Genomic DNA, 19,322 nt, shown 5'->3' with positions numbered 1-19,322 from the left:
TGAAGATCATCCTACTACGCTGCAAAACTCCTCTGCCTGATTTCTGTGCATTCGTTTCCCTTCTTATTCTGCTGTGCTCACATATTGTTCTAGCTGGGGACAAAGATGCTGGTGGGAGTCCTGGGCTGTGGCTACTTCATGCTTGCCTCCTCCTTTCTGGATCTGTGAGCTTATTGCTCCCCTGTGAGATCCCATTCCCGCTGGGGATGCCCAGTGACTGCAGAGCTTGCAGAAAGCAGCACCGGGCGGTGGGATGAAGCAGAACTGGAGGGAGTGAAGCAGAACTGGAGGGAGCGATGAGGAGAGCCAAGGGGGAGTCCTGGTGTGCAGGTACCTGGTAAGCACGTCGCTTCGGTGCAGCACCCACGGGGCTGAAATGCCCATCAGGTGAAGCTCCAAAATCACACCTTCAGCAAGCCTGAAATCCCTCTGCCTGACAGATGCAGCTCAGCTGCTGTGTCCTCAGCCTCAGGCTCCAGGAGCACCCCTTCTTGGAGAGAGTGTAGACAGACAGACAGACACAGGAGGCTGGGACCCCTCTGGCTGTGGGTGCTGACAGATTTCTGCCCTCTCAGATAGTCCGATCAGCTTTTTCCCAGGCGTTGCCCTTTGCTGGGTTCCAGAGGAATGGACTCGCACTACTACCAGCTGCATGGGAGAGGGGTGGATGCTGATCCCCTCTACGGGAAACTCAGGTGTCCTAAGCTGTTTTTTCAGGGGTTTTTAGCTGTCTCTGCTGTGGTTCGGCAACATCAGAGCTCGTGGAAGGAAATGGTCCTCTGCTCGAGTAACCAAGTACAAAGCTGCGAGTTAATAGCTTACATCCTCCTGCAGCCACACGCTGTCTTCCCTTGCGGCCAGGTCCTGGCAGAAAGAGAGCAGCCTCCATCCAGTACTTCAGAAACTGTCTTGGTTCCCCTTGGTACAGAGAGATCTGCTCACATTACATTACAGTTAGTCTTTCCAGGGAATGTGAGTTTCTTTGCAAAATTAAGACATTTGTCTGCAGCCTCACAAGTGATTTGCTGCAGTAACGAGCCGCAGATTTCTGCAGACTGGAGTCGTACGAGCGCTGAGGTGGCACAAGACCTGCAGGCTCAACCCCCATCACTGGTATTTTCTGCCTTGCCCTCTCCCCAGCAGCATCTGGCAGAGGGATGCTGCAGGATCTGTTTCTCCACAAAGGCTTTTCGGAGAGGGAGAGGGGCTCTGACACATGTCATCACTGTTTGATCTCCGGCGTGCTTGGCTCCCTGTTGGAGGGCTCACACATAACGATGCTGCTTCATTTGAGCATCTGTTATCACATCGTGCTGAGGCTGACAGATGCTTCCAAGCACAGTTAATGCCTGTCAGCAGCCGTGAGCCCACAGGCTGCGGTGTGGGAGGACCTGAAATCCCATCGGGGCCCTGAGCCTGCAGCCTGTGAGCCAGAGGTTGTTTTTTCCTTCCCAGAAGGTTGGAAATGTACCCAAGCAATTCCCAGTATCACCAGCAACACCCTCGCCCCTAACATCCAGATATTTGTAAGCACCTCCTGCTTACAATTCATGACTGAACTGTTGAAGGGGGTGAATAGATTTTTCATCTTAGTCATTTGTCCAGCTGTTGAGGATTTCTCTGCACCTGGAAAACCTTGTAGCTTCATTTAATGTACCTGAGGAAACCAGGCTTTCTATTCTTATTCCTGGTACAGGCTCATGAATGGCTTGTTGTTCTCCTGTCTTGTATTTCCCAAGCACCTTCATACTAGGAGGCTATTCCCTAGCTTTTTCATTTCAACAAATGTCCTAGAATGGCTTTAAGCTGCATTTTAGGGTCAAAGTGTTCAGGACAAAGAGTTATGGACACGCCTGTTCTCTGCCGCTGTGTGTTATTTGTGTTCTTAACCTTTGCAGGCTCTTTCCAACTATCTCCTGCCGCAAGGATGGTCTCAGTTTGTCCCGTGGTCTCAAAAGCTGCAATGCATTAGGAATCTGCCATATCCTTGATACAGCTATTGCCATGGAGGGCTTTCCATGTATGACACCAGGGTGTGAGCTACTGATGCCAGGCAGGAGGAATTCAAGTGGTGGGAATACGGCTGGGCAGTCACTTGGTTGTTACACGCGCTTCTTGTTTCCAAGCGTATGGTCCAGAAAATGAAAAAGAAACCCCACCCTGCGAAAATCCCATCCTTCCTACCCCACCCCGTGCTTACTCACTTCCCAACCCGTAACCTCCCGGATTCTCTTTCCCTTGCTCCAAAATACTGTGACTAAATTTGACCTCCTTGGAATTTATGGGCCACATTTTACTTGCCTTTAAAAAATTTGGAGAGATTTAATTGTGTGGGTTGTAGGCCATTTTGAAACCCACGAAACTATTCTAAGCAGCAATTTGAAATTTTCTTTGATGAGAGTGGTCGGGGCAGGAAATCACATGCAGTAAAAAAGTAAAATGTAATAAACAGGCCCTGGGTTGTTATTTCAGCATCTTGTCAAGGACCTGACCTCTGTCATTCCTTTCACTCTGATCCCCCTTGTCATGTGCCACCTGGCTATCCAAGCTGGCTTGCGAGGAGCTGAGGTGACACAGTGATAGATATGAAGCACAGGCAGCACCTCTGGCTCACCATTTTGACACCTGCCAAGCAACAGAAGACGCCGCTTGGGAAAGGTGGCTGCTCCCATCTTTCCCTCTGCCCTGGGAGTCATCAGAGGCCCATCCAAGGCCGACCTAGGGACCCTTTCCCCTCTATAAGGATGGCAGAAAGAAGGTAGGACGCCGGTGGCTGGCTCTACTGCCGGTGTCCCACACTGTTTGCTTTCTTCACAGCACACCCTGTGATTGAGAACGGGCAGGTGGAGTGTCCCCAAGGATACAAGAGGCTGAACCGGAGCCACTGCCAAGGTAAGGATGCTGCTTTCATATCTCTCTCTCTCCTTCCCACATCCACTGTCAGAGCTGCAATTATCTACACAAGTAAAATACAGTTACCTAGTTCCCTGATACAGTTCTACAAAGAATGTGACTCATAAAAATTCCTGTGCTTTCATCAAGCATGAAAAAAAACAGGTAACACTGGACTACATGACTCAGCTGATAAACACAGTCAGCACCTATTTGGGCCAGCACAAGAAAACTCACTTACTAAGTCCTACTGCCACAGTAAGGACCTATGTTGCTGCTCTGCTATGTGTGAATGTAAAAACGCTTCTCCCATCGTTTGAAGCAACAGAAATTCCGTTACCTGAAAACACTTGGGAAGGTTGTCGGCTTGTTCATTTTCAAGTGGGAGCGTGCCAAAAAGCAAGTCCTTCTGTTCCAAGCATGTGGCTTGCCCATGCTGCCAGGCTGCCCTGCCTGCCCTACACTGCTGGGGGTCTATCCGCTTCTCAGTCCCGTGGTCCCTTAGCTCTGTATGAGGAAGGCGCCATCTCTCCACTTTTTTCTCTGGTTCATGCTTATTTGGCATCTCTCAGCCCACAGGGCTTGTGTTTTTCTGTGCTGTGACTGAAGTGGAATTTTATGGCTCCCTTCTCGTGATTCATGATAAGCTGAGAGGTGTCATCTCGAAGATGCAGCAGGGAGCCTGGGTCCCAGCCATGCAAACCCAGGGCTGGCAATCCAGTGACTCATCTCTTTTAGCTGGGACTTTCCACCATGCTTACTTAATTAATGATTCAACCTCCCCATATTGTCCTGGGGGAGAACTTTCAACAAGGCAACAGCTTCTCTTCTTCTTGATGCTCAGATCTTATCCCTTATGTGGCCACAGACAGTGCTGTGGCTATGAGGAGCTACCCCAAGACTGGAGTCGGAGCAGCAGAGCAGCTGAGAGACGCGTGTCAGCGAGCAGAGACCTGCAGTGCCTGCTCTGGATTTGTGTCCCCTCTGGAGCAGGGACAGGCTCAGCGCTCTGAGGAGCAGAGGGAGATGGCAATGTGGAATTGGCTAGGAAGATGTTTTTGCACGTGAACCATGAACCAGAGATTTGTGCCTCTGTGTGCTCCTTTGTAAGCTGGGCTGGAGAAGTACTGTTCTGCAGACAGTCTGCTGCCTTGAGATGCTCTTACCATCTCTGCTGTTGCAGCGGGATGTGTGTCAGGAAGCCTAGCCACCCCCTTAGGGTGAGGAATTTGCAATTTGGAGTGAGCAACTTGGCTGATAGACTGTGGGAGAGGCTGCGTGGGGCCTTCTCTTGCCAGCCCAGGTAGGAGGGGAGCCGAGGAGCTGGGCAGCAGCTGATGGTTCCTGAAGTCATTGGCTGCAGGAGAGGAGCTGGGCTGGGATGAAGCTGAGCTCTGGCTTTGCAGGCTGTCATCAAAGCACAGATGAGTGACTGGAGGAGGGCCCTGGCAAGAGCCCACTTTCCTCTGTTCTGTATGGACAGAAAGGGTTGTCTGTGGTGCCTTCCAGCAGAGGAACGAATGGCTTATCTCCGCAAGATCTCCCTTCCTTTCCTTTCCTTCCTACATCCCATTGACCAGGAACAAGGCTGCGACGCGTCCGAGTTGAGAGTGCATGGCAGACCCAGTCAGGAAACCTCCCGGTGCTGCTGGGACCAGCAAGAAAGATGGCACTGGAAGGGATAATGTGATTGGTAGATGAGGCAAAGGTTGTCTTGGAGGCTGCAGGCTGGGGTGCCTGGAGACAGTGGTAGGGAGATGTGCATGCACAGGGGTCACTGCACAGCACACATGCTAGCACCTTGGTGTCCATATATCCTTGGTGTCCATATATCCTTGGTGTCCGATGCTGACTCAGGTCCTTTCTGCTCACCAAGCTCCACTGTAAACCAGCCTGCACCTTTCCACCACAGGCCGCATGACCCAGCATGGCTGTTTCTGAGGAGCACTGTCAGGCTTGTGTGGGGTGAGAGGAAGCAGCTGAGACGGCTTACAGATCTCAGTTTGCGGTCCCTGAGGCCTCTCTTTGTGGGCCAGCCCTGTCCCTGGCATGCTGCAGGGGGTAGGAGTGCGTGGCCCCGAGTGCGCCTGCCTGCTTCTGTTCCCCATGGGGATTTCCACTGCGGGTGGGTCCTCTGCTGCCAGGGGAATACAGGGGGCTGGCCTGAGGCCAGGACGTAGCCGTGTTTTATATTAAGCTCATAAAGCCCAGCCCTTGGTGCTTGTTTGTTTTGTGCTCTCATTACTCTAATCCCTTCAATCCCTTTGCTCATGCGGAGGCCAAACACTTCATCCAATTGGTGTGTTGGAATGACACAGTACCCAGACTGTGCTGGGGAGTGAGGGGGATGTGCCCCAAGGCTCCTCTGGGGAGCCCAAGCCTCTTCTCTGAGTGGGGTTCCCAGCATATTTGGGGTCCGGCCACTGTTTTTTCTCATGAACTCTGTCCTCTGCTTGGTATGGAGCAGGAAACCATTACATTATGCAGCCAAACCCTACTCTTCCCTGGCCTGCTGCACGTCCCTGTAGAGTTGGTACTTCCAATTGACTGAATATCATGGCCTGGTCTTGATGGCCCCTGTGCGTCTCAACCATTTATAGGGCAGCTGGTGGGGTGAATGGAGGAGTTTAAGAGCACAAGACTGGGGAGGACCTCTCAGGTCATTAAGTCTGAACTCCAGCTGTCATAGCTGGCTGTGTGATACTCCCACTTCCACCAAACAGTGATGCTTCAGCTCCAAGGAATAAGGGAATAAGGAACGGCTGGGAAAGCCATTCCTGAGCATAGCTGCTCTCAGTCAGGCTCTTCCAGTGTCTCTGTTCTTCCGAGTGTCCCAGCAGCCCACCTCTGCACCCCTTCCACCTTGAGACAGTCTCTAGAGCAATACTGGGTGCTCTCAGGGCACCTGAGGACTTATCAGGGCCTTTTACACTGGCATTGGGACTGTCCTATGTCTTTGGAAAGTGTTTGGCATGATGCTGCCTAGCATCACATTGGCATTTCTTGGTCTTGGCAGCTCACAGCTGTCCTGTGAGCAGCAAGTGCACCCAGGTCCCTCACTGCCTGCTCCCACCTCTTAGCTTGTGGCATATGTGCCTGTGATTTATCCCGGGGTGGTGCTGAGGTTCATCCCTCTCCTGCTGCTCCATGCTCCCATCCAGCTATTCCTGCACTGCTTGTGCCTCCTGACACAACACATTTCATCAGCACACTTACTTTTCTGGTGTCAAGCTCTTTAGTTAAGATATAAAGCTACATCTATCCACAAGGAAGGTTTCCTCCTCACTCTCTACTGTGAAAGCTGCCCTCACCTCCCCCTTTGCCAACCCCTGTCTCCTCTGGCTTAGCTCATACATTCCTGCATGGTGCTGTAGGAAAGGCAGGTGCTGTAGGCCAAATGGATGAGACCGATGGTGTTTCCCTGGGATAACCCCAGCTCCCTTCCTGAAGACTGTGTCTGATGTTGTGTGCTGAGTCAGCGGCAGAGGCAGAGCTCGAGGCAGGGCTTGAGCTTGGCATCTTCTTGCTTGCTTAACCAGTTCCCAGAAGAAGACACTACAGCGATAAGTTGGAGCCTGGCCCACCATCCCTCCGCCTAGCACTGGGCTCTGTGTGCAGGGATCAGCCACTGCCCCCCCTGTGTGCTGGCACTGAGTTTCTCAGCAAGGATCCTCCATGGATGATGGCTCCATGTGAGCAGGACCAGGGTTCAGGTGAGAGGACAGGAGTCACCAGTCCAGGCATGCAGACAATGACCATGATGTCTGTAAGAGTGACCCTTCTGGGGCAGATCACTGGAGTGGCCGCATGTGTTTTCCATGAGGACTTTGGAGAAGAGCAGTCATTCATGAGCCATCCCTGCAGCTGCAGCGAGTGAGCTCTGTGCTGCAGATGTAGGACTGCTGTCGCCATGGAGGTCCCCACCATACTGCTCAGTGCAGAGGCTGCCTCAGACATCAGCCCAGCTGAAACCCCCTCCGTCTGTGGCACCTGAATGGGAGGCACTGTGTAGGGAGTTCAGTTCACCCTCAGCTTCCCCACATCTCACTGGGCTCTCTCCTCCCTACAGATATCAACGAGTGCTTGATACAGGGCCTGTGCAAAGATGCTGAGTGTGTGAACACCCGTGGCAGCTTCCGCTGCACCTGCAAGCCTGGCACCATGCTGGACCCATCTCGTAGCCATTGCATCTGTAAGTGCTCCAGGGAACCCCTCAGTTTGGGAAAGGGGCCTGAGCAGGACCCCATGGCTGAGTGGGGGCTGCAGTGTGCTTCACGCCTCTTGCAAGCGTGGCTGACTGTGTGCCATGCTGTCCTGCGCTTGTGTGCAGGATGTGACCCCATGCCTCAGGCCCCGCTTCGTCCATCATTCTTTTCCATGGATGTCTCATGGCCTCTGCTGCTGTTTGCTGCGAAGCCCAGAGGGGACATGCCTGCAGTGCAGCAGCAGAGGACGCAGCCTCCTGGGTTGAGAGCTGCCACAGGAGCTGGATTTGCTTGGGGCTGGCACTGCTGGGAGGATGGCCTGATAGCTGAAGGCAGGGGGGTGTTCTGGGGAGAGAATGGGGCAGCCCTCAGGACAGGCTGGGACGCAGAGGCAAAGAAAGGCCTGAGGGGTAGAGGCTGAGTGTCCTCATTTCTCTCGCTGGGGAGTGCAGAGCTTGGCCTCCGGCACTGACCCTGCTGTTGTGTTTCAGCGGACAAAGCGGTGTCGATGGAGCAGGGGCTGTGTTACCGCTCGGCAGACGGAGGCGTGTGCTCCTTCCCCCTTTCCCATCGCATCACCCAGCAGATCTGCTGCTGCAGTCGCGTTGGCAAGGGCTGGGGGAAGAATTGCGAGGAGTGCCCTGTGCCTGGCTCAGGTGAGATGTGTCCGCTTCGGTTTTGCCTACTCTGGTTAGACTGGGGCTTGGGCTTGCTTGAACTTGCCACCACACAGACGAGTGCAGGACCCAGAGTGGAGTGATGCAAATGCTGGCCTGTGAGACGGGTACAGCAGCCCAGGGAGCAGACTTGGGTAATACTGGGAAGACAGAGAAATCCCTGATGGGAAACCACTCTGTACCAGAGGGACAGCTGTGTCTGTGCCTGGCGTTGCTTGACAGCCCTTTTGTCTCTCGTACATCTTCTGCTGAGATGAGTCAGGTGAGGATCAGTGTGGCATATCTCAGCATGGGGTAGGCTGGAGGGGAAAGCACCAAAATTCTCAGGGTTGGGAAAAATCTTCAGATGGTTTGTGCAGAGTATCTTGAGTGATGTGCAAAGCGCTCAGTGCCGATATACCAGGGGTTTGCTTGAATCTGCTCCCTTGCTTAGTTTGGACCTTCCTGCGGCATGATCCCTTCCTAGCAGTACCAGCCAGTGCCTGTTAGAAACCAACCCTGACCTGTGAGCAGATTCCTTCTGCTCAAAGCATCCACACACTGCAGCCCATATGTGTTTCTATAAGGATTTAACCCTTAGAAATCTCCAGAAAATGATAGGATGTGAGAAACTGATACCTGCATTCACATAGGCAAGCTTAGGAAGCGTGGGTTAGATGAACAGACAGTGGGGTGGATTGAACAGTGGCTGACAGAGCTCAGAGGGTTGTAATTAGTGGCACAGAGTCTAGTTGGAGGTCAGCAACAAGTGGTGTTCCCCAGGGGTCAGTCCTGGGTCCAGTCTTGTTCAATATATTCATCAATGACCTGGATAAAGGGATAGAGTGTACCATTAGCAAGTTTGCTGATGACACAAAACTGGGAGGAGTGGCTGACACACCAGAAGGCTGCGCTGCCATTCAGCATGACCTGGACAGGCTGGAGGGTTGGGCAGAGAGAAACCTTATGAAATTCAACACACGCAAGTGTAGGGTACTGCATCTGGGGAGGAATAACCCCATGCATCAGTACAGGCTAGGGGCTGACCGGCTGGAAAGCAGCTCTGCAGAGAGGGACCTGGGAGTCCTGGTAGGAAAGAGTTGACCATGAACCAGCAATGTGCCCTTGTGTCCAAGAAGGCCAACAGTATCCTGGGGCACATTAAAAAGAGTGTGGCCAGCACGTCAAGGAAGGTTAACCTCCCCCTCTACTCTGCCCTGGTGAGGCCGCATCTGGAGTATTGTGTCCAGTTCTGGGCTCCTCAGTTCAAGAAGGACAGGGAACTGCTGGAGATGGTCCAGCAAAGGGCTACAATGATGATTAGGGGACTGGAACATCTTTCTTATGAGGAAAGGCTGAGGCACTTGGGTCTTTTTAGTCTGGAGAAGAAAAAACAGGGGGGATCTTACCAATGCTTATAAATACTTAAAGGGAGGGTGCCAGGAGGATGGGACCAGTCTTTTTTCAGTGGTGCCCAGTGATAGGACAAGACATAACAGGCACAAACTTGAACATAGGAAGTTCCATCTAAACATGAGGAGGAACTTCTTTACTTTGAGGGTGGCAGAGCACTGGAACAGGCTGCCCAGAGAGGTGGTGGAGTCTCCAACTCTGCAGACATTCCAAACCCGCCTGGATGCCATCCTGTGCAACCTGCTGTAGGTGAACCTGCTCTGTCAGGGGGTTTGGACTAGATGATCTCCAGAGGTGCCTTCCAACCCCTATCATTCTGTGATTCTGGATACATGCCTGTCCACTTCTTCCACTTGTCTCACCATCATGGGTGCAGTAAGCCAAGTGATCCCTGAACCAGCCTCTTCCTTCCAACCTCTGCCCTCTAAAGCTTTGATTTGATTTTTCCTCGCAGAAGCCTTCAAGGAGATTTGCCCAGCAGGACATGGCTACACCTACTCCAGCTCTGATATCCGCCTGTCGATGAGGAAGGCGGAGGCAGAAGAGCTGCCTCTCAGCTTGGAAGAGCACAGGGAGAGCAGCAACTGGACGTTGGGCTGGGCAGCAAGGAGACAGCGACTGCAAGACAGCCTGCGTGGGAGCATCCTGGAGGCATTCCCCCACCCTGGCGCCGCGGCAGGAGAGGGTAGTGTGGGGCCTGCTGCTTAAAGCTGCTCCATCTGGGCCCCTAGCAAGGGTGGGCAAATTCCAAGGTCCTGCCATGCCTCCATGGATGGACTTCCAGCTGATAAGGGCTTTCTACATCTGTATGAATATGCAAGATGTTCTTCGGCCCTACTAGTGTTCCTGGGGCATGAGACACTACGTCTTCAAGCCTTTGGTGAGGAGGTTGAGTGTTTCAGGCTCCTGTGACCACAACTTTGCAGCTGGTGCTGGCTGGCCAGGGTGCCTCCATCTGGATCTCAGGTCTGCATGGCAGCCCTGGCATTGCAGTCCTTGGGCTTTCATCCAGCCCTGCTGGAAGGACGTGTGACCAGCACCTGCTGGAGCAGAAGCTCCTGGGGTCTGCGCAGTGCCAGGAGAGAAGTCAGGGTGTGTTGGCTTTGGGAACAAGCTCTTGTGGAGCAGCGCGAGGGACTGAGCATCAGTGTCTTAGATGTGGGGTGAAGTCAGGGCAGCCAGGATTTGAGGAGGATGCCTGCCTGTCTTGACTCTGCTCACCATGCACTGTTTCACTTTCCAGGTGAAGTTTCTCCTGCTGTGCAGGTGAGTAAGCTTTGTCTTGCTACATCTGGATGCATCCATAGTAGCCTGATGGGCAGGAAGGGGGAAGTCATACAAATAGATGACAGGGAGGTGTGAAATGTGGTCAGGGCGAGCAGCACTAAAGAGAGCAAGTAGCTGCTGTTGGAGGGAACAGCATACAAACCGCAAACCCTACTACCCTGGCTGAGTTGCCATGGCTGAAGGAGCTGTGCCACTTGCCTGCTCAGGTCTTGCTAAGAGGCCATTAGCTCAAACCAAGAGGAGCTGGGAGTTCTGCTGCACTAGTTCACGGTCAGTGTTGACTCCAGCTGGCGTTTGCTGGGGCTGGGGTAGAAGCCCAGGCTGCTGTCATCCTGGCCTGGCTGCGGGGCTAGGTGGGCAGCAGGGGAAGGGGAACTGCTGCAGACAGCTTGAGGAGTGCTCCTCTTGCAGAACCCAGTGTCATGTTTAAGCCCATCTTGCAGGCAGGTCTCTCCACGTTGGTGTGGATGCAGCAGAAACCCTGCTAGAGCAGCCGGGGTGGGGGTCTCTCATGCTGGCTGTGTGAATTCACCCTGTCTGACAGGAGCAGCCTGGGGACCGATTCTCTGCCAGGCTCTCTCGGGGTGGGGTTTCTTTGTTATGAGTCTCACTTAAAAATATGTGTCTCTTGATCCCTGCTGTCAGTAGAGGTTGGGCCATATCTCTTTGAGCATGTCTGTGCCCCCCGTGCTATAGCAGCCCAGCCCTCAGAATGTACTTGCAGCTCCTCTGAGAGAGGGGACAGCACTGCCATTGTCCTGCTTCATAGACATGAAGTGGCTTGCCCAAGGACACGTGAGAAATCTCAAGACAGGGCAGAAATTTGAACCAAAGCTTCCAAATTTGAAGCAAAGCTAAGCTGGGACTTGTGTTGCTCAGCCACCTGTTTTCTTCATCTGTTGTGAAAAGTTCCTTGGAGCAAAGACCCTGTGCTCTGCTCCAAGTGCTCTGACCTTTGGTAGCCATGGATTTGCCAGAAGGGGATGCTGAGAAAGTGTTGAGCACCAAGCACCCTTCTAGCAGGTAGCGCCCTGAGGCAGGTTGAAGCAGTGGCTGTCCTTAACCCTCCAGAGCTGCCAGTGACAGTGGCAGTATTTACCATACCCCACTGCTCTTCCTGGCCACCTTGGGGAGATGCCTGCCCTGTGGCAGTGCCCCAGGTCTCACCCACGTGGCGTGCTTACACGGCCCCTCTGCAGGTAGCCCCTTGGGCATGGCCAGGAGCTGTGTTTTGCTCTGGACAATGTGCTCAGGACGGAGTGGCTCTGCCAGCTGGACTCAGCTGTGGCAGCTTCTCCTCCCAGCACAGTGTCTCAGGGAGCAAGAGGAGCTGGGAGGTGGGTGGGAAAATGTCTCAGGGATGCTGCATCCCAGCTACATGCACATGGATGGAGGCAGTCCTATGTTTCTGTCCCTCAGGGTGCTGCTGTTGCCACCGCAGAGCCCACCGCACGCAGAGGTGAGTGCCCGGCTGGCAAGAGGTCAGGGCAGCTGAGGGGAAGAGGATGAAGGGAGACGAGCGAGGAGATTGGGAGCTGCCTTCTCCACACAGCAGCCCCTGGTGCTGAGCAGGATGGGCTCCTGGCTGGGATGGCTGCAGGGTGGCACGGGGGACCCCTGCCACGCTGTGGTGGCTGATGTGGGGCTGTGGGGATGCGGGGAGGTGGTGGCTCTCCAGTGAGGTGGAGGAGGCTGTGTTAAATATCAAGATGAGGTTGCTGCAGCCACCCTGCGGCCCCTTCCCATGTGCTCTCTTGGGGCTGTGAGTGCAGGCACATCCAGCACCGGTAAACCTTGTGCCTGCACCTCTGCCTGGGGTCGGGGGCTGGACCTCACCTCTCTTCTTTCTCAGCAGAGGAAGAAGAGTCCTGGCGTGGTCCTCCCCAGCCTGGCCACACCAGCACCTGGGATGCTGCTGCTCCAACACAGATGCCAGCGCAGGGCTCAGGTGTGTGTCCACCGCTCCTGGGGGTTTCCTTCCTCTCTCTGCCTGGCACTATGGGGAAATTATGCCCCAAGCTCTGCCCAGGGCCTCTCTCCCTTCCCCAGTCTGCTTGTCTTCCAACATGCCCCACTTGACTTCCCAAAGAAAAGTCCCTGCCCTACCACCCTGGGGTGTTGTCCCAGCCTGGCCCCAGCTGCTGCCAGACAGGGAAAGCCATCTGGTCGTGGGGAAGCAAGAGCGATCCCATACAGGGAGCAAAGTGTTTGGCTCTCCAGATCCTTCCCCTCTCCTGCAGCTCGCTTGCACACTGTGGTGGTGGCTGCCGGGCGAGGGGGATCACGCGCCTGCTCCAGTGGCTTTGGCCCTGTTCCCCCAGCGGCGTGAGCTGACTCATCGGGAAGTGGGAGCGCAAGGGGAGGCATGTGGCTCCCGGGGCGGCTTGTTTACTGCGCCGGAAACAAGGGCGCTGTTGTTCCAGGGTTGCTCAAGTGTCTGGGAGCGTGGCCCCTGCCCTCCGCCGGGGGCTGGAGCACCTTGGGGAGCAGGCCTGGCGGAGGCACCTTGCTGAGGAATGCATCTTTCTTCAATAGCCTTTTGTTTGGGGTTGGGCTGGCCCCCCCTATCCGGCTCAGTGCCGAGGGGCGTGCGATGCCCCACTGCCCCCCCACTGCTGCCTGTGCCCCGCTTAACGGGGCATTGAGGGGGGGGGGAGGATCCCTGCTGTCACCCCAAAAGGAGTGACAGGCTCTGCCGACAGCCCTTCTCCAAGGTGTGGGGCTGGTCGGCTTCCTCACTGCCCTGTTGTGGCAGGGGAGGGGATTGGGGGATCCCAGCTGGGCTCAGGCCAGAGGAGGTGGCAGGGTCTGCGGTGTCCTCCCTGCAGCCCTACGGGCACCGGCTGCCTGAAGACATAGAGAGGAGCAAGCTGAGCCTGCTCCTTCTCTCTCCCAAGGGAAAAAACAACCTCCCCGGCATGGTGCTGGGGACAAAAGGCAGACCCTGGGCTGCTGCCCCCAACCCCGTGCTCTCTCCTCCCAGGGGTCAGCAGCTGTGCCTCTTCACCCCTCTCCTGTGGAGCCGGTGCTTGTGTGCTCACCCCGGAGGGATACAGCTGCTTGTGCCACCCCGGCTACACGTTGGACCCCAGCCACCTCCGCTGCACCGGTAGGTTGGCACCTCCTCTGCCTGCTGGGACTCAATGGAACATTTGGTCCTTCAGGCTCCTGGGGGGAAGGTTTTCTGGCAGCTCTGCTGAGCCCTTGTCCACCTGCTGCACCATGGGGCTGGCAGGGGGCTGCTGTGGTGACTGCCTCTCTTCATTCCTTGCCTGGGCACAGATGAAGATGAGTGCCTGAAAGATCCTTGTGCGGGAAAAGGTCGCTGCATCAACAGCGTGGGCTCCTATTTGTGCCTCTGCTACTCTGGGTACACCCTGGCTGTCTCGGAGGGCAAGCAGAGCTGTCAGGGTAAGTAGTGTCCACCTGGCACAGGGCTGTCACCTCCCCAGGGTCTCCCCGGTCTCCCACCCTCGCGCTCTCTCATGCATGTGCACACACTCGTGCACACAGCACATACACACCCCCACACACCTGCACACACACACCCTCCCTCCCTGCAGGGCTGGCCGCGGGCAGCCTGATCCATGGGGATCACCCTCTCCTGCTCGCTCAGGGGCAGGACCTTGCCCACGGAGATCTGGGCTGGAGCCTGTGATGCCAGCCCTGATCCCTACTTCGTGGCAAGGGGAGGTGCAAGGACAGATGGGGGGATGGAGGAGAGCCCTGGCATGGGTCTCCTGGGCAAAGCCTGCTGCAGGTGGAGCAGCTCCTCTCCTGCACCCAACCTTCCCCTCACTGGAGGGGGAAAGACTACAGGACTGCCTCTCTGTGTGTTGCCAGATCGAGATGAATGTGAGCAGCCCTCTGCCTGCCGGGGACAGAGATGCATCAACACTCCTGGCTCCTACCGCTGCGAGTGCAAGGAGGGCTTTGCCATGGGCCCCAGAGGACAATGTGAAGGTGAAGCTCCCTGTTCCCCTGGCCCTCCAACCCACCCTGTGCAGGGCTGAACACCTCTTTTTCTCACCACTCTGTGTATCCTCCTGAAAGAAAGGAGACATTCACCATGTTTGTCTGCCCTGTTTGTCCCCCCGAGGGCTGCCTGTCCTCTGCTGCAGGAGGGACAGGCTTTCCTGGGCTGGGAGAGAGGAGTTCTCCTGAGATCCTCTCCCGCCTCTCCAGAGAGATCCCCTATGACCAGCCCATGCTGACTTCCTATTCTGGGAGGAGATGCCCATGCATTTTCGTGCCAGCTTGACTCTGTCACCAGACCCTCGTGCTGGCGAGTGGACTGCAGGGAGAGCAGGCTGGAGAAACTCAGGCCACCTGTCCCCACAGCATCCCGCTTACACGGCATGGCCGGGGCCCTTCAGAGCATTCGACCTTGTGCCTGATCAAAGATCCCTCTTTCTCAGTATCTCATCTCCAACAGAGTCGGAGACTATTTTAGGAGGCAGTACGGGAAGCAGGGCATGCACAGAATGCTGCTCCCCCTGCATGGCCTCCAGAAAACACTTGCCTTAAGGACTTCCTGAGCTGGAGGCTGCATCCTAATCATAGTTATGAAAGTCCCTGATGAAACAGCCCTGCACAGATGTTCTCTGATCCCTTTCTCTGCCCGTGCACATTCTTGGCCTTGGCAACATCCTGCGGCAGCGGGTTTTGCTGCTGGATTATGTCAGCCCTCAGGTGTGGGTGTAGGATCTTGAGTGATAAATGGGACTATATGAAGTGTTGCCCAAGCCCTGGAAAGCTCATCTCGCCTCCTCTTGGTCATTGCTCTTCCCCGGAGGGGGACTCTGAGGATCTAGCTGGAGGGGACATCCTGGAGAAGGCTGCACTGTTTGCCTTTGGGAGCCTGAAAGGAGTGTGTTTCTTGGCAGATATCAATGAGTGCGTGGATCCCAGCCCTTGCCCCCGTGGGAAGTGTGTCAATACGCTAGGCTCCTACAAGTGTGTCAGCTGTGGGGATGGCTACCAGCCCAGGAATGAAAGATGTGTTGGTAAGGAACGTGGGCTGTCTCTGGGCAGCACCCATGCCCCCTGTGGCAGTGCTCTCTGCAAGCCCCAAAAGGAACAGGGGGACGGGCAGCATGCTCTTCCTGTGGGCAGCCAGCCTGCATGGCCAGGGTACAGTGCCCTTGCAATTTTGGTGGTAGGGAAGGCCCTGAGCACCCTCCCATTCCATATTGTTCTCTGCTGTGTCGCACAGATGTGGACGAGTGTCTTGCGGAGGGGACCTGTGCTCATGGGCGGTGTGTCAACCTGGATGGTTCCTTCCGCTGTTCCTGCTACCAGGGCTACGAGGTGGCACCTGATGGGAAGAGCTGCCAAGGTACTGGGTAGCCGTGAGTCCAGAGCCTCTGACGTGTCACACACCCAGTCCAGAGGTTTCCCTGGGCTCTTCCTGAGCATTTGCCTATGGCCAAGTCCTGGCCACCGAGTTGGCTGGTTCCCTCAATACATCTGCCCCTGGTCATGGTTCCTCTGCATCCTTCCCACTCATCCCGCTCTCCCTTGTGTGCTTCTGCAGACATCGATGAGTGCACTGCCCAGGCTGCCTGTCCCTCTGGACTCTGCCTCAACACCGAGGGCTCCTACTCCTGCATGGCTTGTGACGCTGGCTACGCCGTGTCCAGGGATGGCAGCATGTGTGAAGGTATCACTTTCCCAGGGACAGAGAAGCGGGTGATGGAGGGAATGGGGGAAGAGACATTGCCATAGCTGGGTTATTGGTGCAGCCCAGGGACTTCTTTAGCCTCAGGATCCTTCTTCAGCTCTCTGATCAGGAGATAGTGGGTGGTGGAGTGGGGGTGAAAAGAAAGGTGATCTCCCTCACCCAGGAAAGAGATGGGGGGCAGTGACTCATTGATGAGACTCCTGGACTAATGGTGACCTGGAGGATGCTGACAAAGGCCAGAGGAGTACAGGAGGCCTGGAAACATGGGCAGAGCAGAGCTGTGTGTGGTTCAAAGTTCAGTGTCTGGAAGTGTGTGTCTGGAAGCATGTGCCCTAAATGTAGGTCCTCAACAGGGGGAGAAACTTTTGAGTCCACAGCCAGTGGATAGACTGTGGGCACCCAGGGTTCATCTTTTTTCCCCAGCCCCTAGTGTATCTTGGGCATGTTCAAAAAGGAAAGAGTAGTTCAAGAGCTCTGCCAGGTATTCGTGGCAGAGAGTTAACACCAGCATAAATCTGTGTTGGTCACTTTGCTCAGCTGTGAGAGTGATCCATCCCAGCCTTACAGCCTGACTGCCCCAGCGAAGGCAGGGAAACTCCCTCCCTGGTGGCTGCCCCCAGGGGGCATCCTGGGCTTGAGATGGCTTGATGCAAATTCCCTGCTTGGGGCAAGGGAAGGGGCAGAGCTGGCAAAGGTATTTGTTTAAAGATTGGCCCTGTGCTTCAGATTTCTCTCTGGAGCACTGCAGAGCTCTGCAGCCTGCACATAGCTGGCAAACAGAAGATCTTGCCTTTGATGCGACTCTCAGAAGAACCCCCTGCACAGGGGCCTCCAGTGGGGAGAAGGAGGAGGCTTTCCTCCCTCTTTTCTCCTCTGTTTTGGTGTCAGAAAGGCAGCATGAAATGAGCTTATTTTCCATCTGATTTTTGGGTGCAGTGGAAGAACCATGGTGTGATCCCCTCTATCTGCCCTCCCCCTTTCCCAAGACTCCACGTGAGCACCTTCTCAGCCACCTTGCCCCAGCCATGTCACGAGGGCACCTTATCAGGGTTCGATACTGTTTGGGTCACACTGACCCAGTGGCAGGATGGCACGTTCTTGCCTGCCTTGGCTGGTGGCCTTGTCTGTAGATCTGGGTTTCATATTTGAAAAATGATAAGGGTTTTGTGATAAATAAACTAGGTTATGGTTCGAAGGATTCAAGAATATTGCTACTTGCAACCCTTTGAGACTGAACAGCTGGGAGTAGGGAGCAATGCTCTTTGTGCGATGCTCTTTATGCCTGTGAGGTGTTCAGTGCTCTGCGAAGGGCAAGAGAAGGTCCCCGCCCTGCCCTCAGGAGCTGCCAGTCTCAGGGCTTTAGCTCCAGGCAGGGGAGAAGTACAGCAGGACCTTCTCTACTAGCATGTCTTCTGCTGCCTGCACACCAGCCCATCCTAATTAGCAGCATCCTCCAATGCTTCCCCCTACCTCGTGGGCCTGCAGGCAGTGGCAGTCGGCTGGCACATCACAGCCCCCTGTTAGAGGGAAGGCACCCCTCTCTCCTCTGCTGTCAGCAAAACCCTCAGAGTGCCAGCAGACTCTGGCCAAGGCCTTGGGGAGTTGGGTGGGAGAGGGTTTGTGGGGAGCTCTGCACCTGGGTAAGAAGTGATGTAGGGCCCCAGCCAGCTTTGCCAGGAGAAGGACATTGTAGGCAAGTCTGGCAGGTAGGAAAGCAGAGCCACAGCTGGATTACTTTCCTGATGTTTGCTCTTGTGCAGTTTGTCGGCAACTGTGGCTCTGCGCTGGTTGTGGTACCCAGTGTAGAGCTCTGCTAGAGGTGGTCATTGGGGTTAGCAGTATTCCTGTGCTCACAGAATCACAGAATGGGTGAGGTTGGAAGGGACCTCTGGAGAGCATCCTGTCCAACCCTTCTGCTCAAGCAGGGCCACCTAGAACTGGTTGCCCACAACCATGTCCAGATGTCTTTTGAGTATTTCCAAGGAGGGAGACTCCACAACCTCTTTCGGCAATCTGTGCCAGTGCTCAGTAACCTTTGCAGTAAAAAAGTGTTTTCTGATCTTCAGATGGGACCTCCTGTGTTTCAGTTTGTGCCTGTTGCCTCTGGTCCTGTCACTGGGCACCACTGACTTGGTGCTGGGATGCAGTTTATCCTGGTCCCTATGATGGAGGGGAGTGAAGGATCTGGGCTGACTTCTCACACCCCAGTAACAGGGAGTCTCTGCCCTCATCTCACTGTGACTGGATGGTCTGGGAGGGCAGCTCAAGCTCACCGTGCATGCCAACAACTGGGTGATGGCTTCTCTGGGTGGGGATCTTCTCCAGTGACAGCCAGAGCTGGGGCCTCACTGTGCTGTCCCCTTCTGCTTGGCAGATATGGATGAGTGTGACGACCCTGCTGTTCAGTGCCTGGGGGGAGAGTGCAGGAACACCCTGGGCTCCTACGAGTGCCACTGCCAGGCTGGCTTCGAGCTCATCAATGGCACCGTGTGTGAAGGTACGAACCCCATCCCTGCAGCCCTCTAAGTCCAGGGCATAGTAGCCTCCCTATAGATCCCCCATCTTTCTTGGCAGGAAGGATTCCAGTGCCAAGGCAGGTGGTGCCACCATGCATGGCACATGGTTGTAGCGAACTGCAGGATCACCATGGACAGGGAAGATCTCTGTCTCCATGGCAAGAAAACCAGGGGCCAGGAGCCCTGCAAGGGCTGCCTGTAAGAGAATGGAGAGAGGGAGTCCATGTGGCTTAGGTGAAGTATGTCCCCCAGAGCTGGGTGTATGGCCCTTACTCTGCTGCCTCTGCAGATGTGAACGAGTGTCTGAACAGCGAGATCTGCAGCCCCAATGGCGAGTGTCTCAACAGTCATGGATCTTACTTCTGCATTTGTGCTCCTGGCTTCTCGAACGTGGCTGGTGGAGTCAGCTGCCAAGGTGAGCTGGAGGGCGGCAGGGACATACTTCAGGACCTGCCCTCTGCTGTCTGCCCTGCTGTGAGATCCATATTGACGATTTTGGCCTGATTTTGCAGATGTGGATGAATGTGCAGACAAGTCCCGGTGCTCGCAAGGCCAGTGCCTGAACACAGAAGGCTCCTACAGGTGTCTGTGTGAAAATGGGTTCAAACACTCCCAGGAGACTGATGACTGCGTGGGTGAGAGCTCATCGCTGGGGAGATCAGCCCCCTGG

The 19,322-nt window shown here is 55.1% G+C and overlaps 1 protein-coding gene and 1 long non-coding RNA gene across 2 annotated transcripts in view; both read left to right on the top strand.

Moving 5' to 3' along the window:
- The window catches only part of LTBP2 (latent transforming growth factor beta binding protein 2), a gene marked incomplete at its 5' end in the record, with an annotated part of 38,065 nt that overhangs the window by 8,551 nt on the left and 10,192 nt on the right, over nt 1-19,322 (top strand). The window contains 11 exons of the mRNA XM_082485743.1: nt 2,818-2,892; nt 6,962-7,084; nt 7,589-7,753; nt 9,621-9,692; nt 14,297-14,416; nt 15,340-15,459; nt 15,669-15,791; nt 15,990-16,115; nt 18,511-18,633; nt 18,942-19,067; nt 19,165-19,287. Of these exons, the coding sequence (XP_082341869.1) occupies nt 2,818-2,892; nt 6,962-7,084; nt 7,589-7,753; nt 9,621-9,692; nt 14,297-14,416; nt 15,340-15,459; nt 15,669-15,791; nt 15,990-16,115; nt 18,511-18,633; nt 18,942-19,067; nt 19,165-19,287 (1,296 nt within the window). The remainder of the gene's footprint in view (nt 1-2,817; nt 2,893-6,961; nt 7,085-7,588; nt 7,754-9,620; nt 9,693-14,296; nt 14,417-15,339; nt 15,460-15,668; nt 15,792-15,989; nt 16,116-18,510; nt 18,634-18,941; nt 19,068-19,164; nt 19,288-19,322) is intronic.
- On the top strand, nt 9,694-12,385 carry LOC309673563. The gene is made up of 4 exons (XR_014269324.1): nt 9,694-9,851; nt 10,410-10,432; nt 11,873-11,912; nt 12,309-12,385. It is a non-coding gene; the product is annotated as an uncharacterized lncRNA (long non-coding RNA).

The sequence above is a fragment of the Vanellus vanellus genome (genome assembly GCF_965231255.1).
Source record: "Vanellus vanellus genome assembly, chromosome: 6".
Lineage (NCBI taxonomy): Eukaryota > Metazoa > Chordata > Aves > Charadriiformes > Charadriidae > Vanellus > Vanellus vanellus.
Note: the sequence above shows the minus strand (reverse complement) of the source record. Positions and strands in the feature narration are given on the sequence as shown.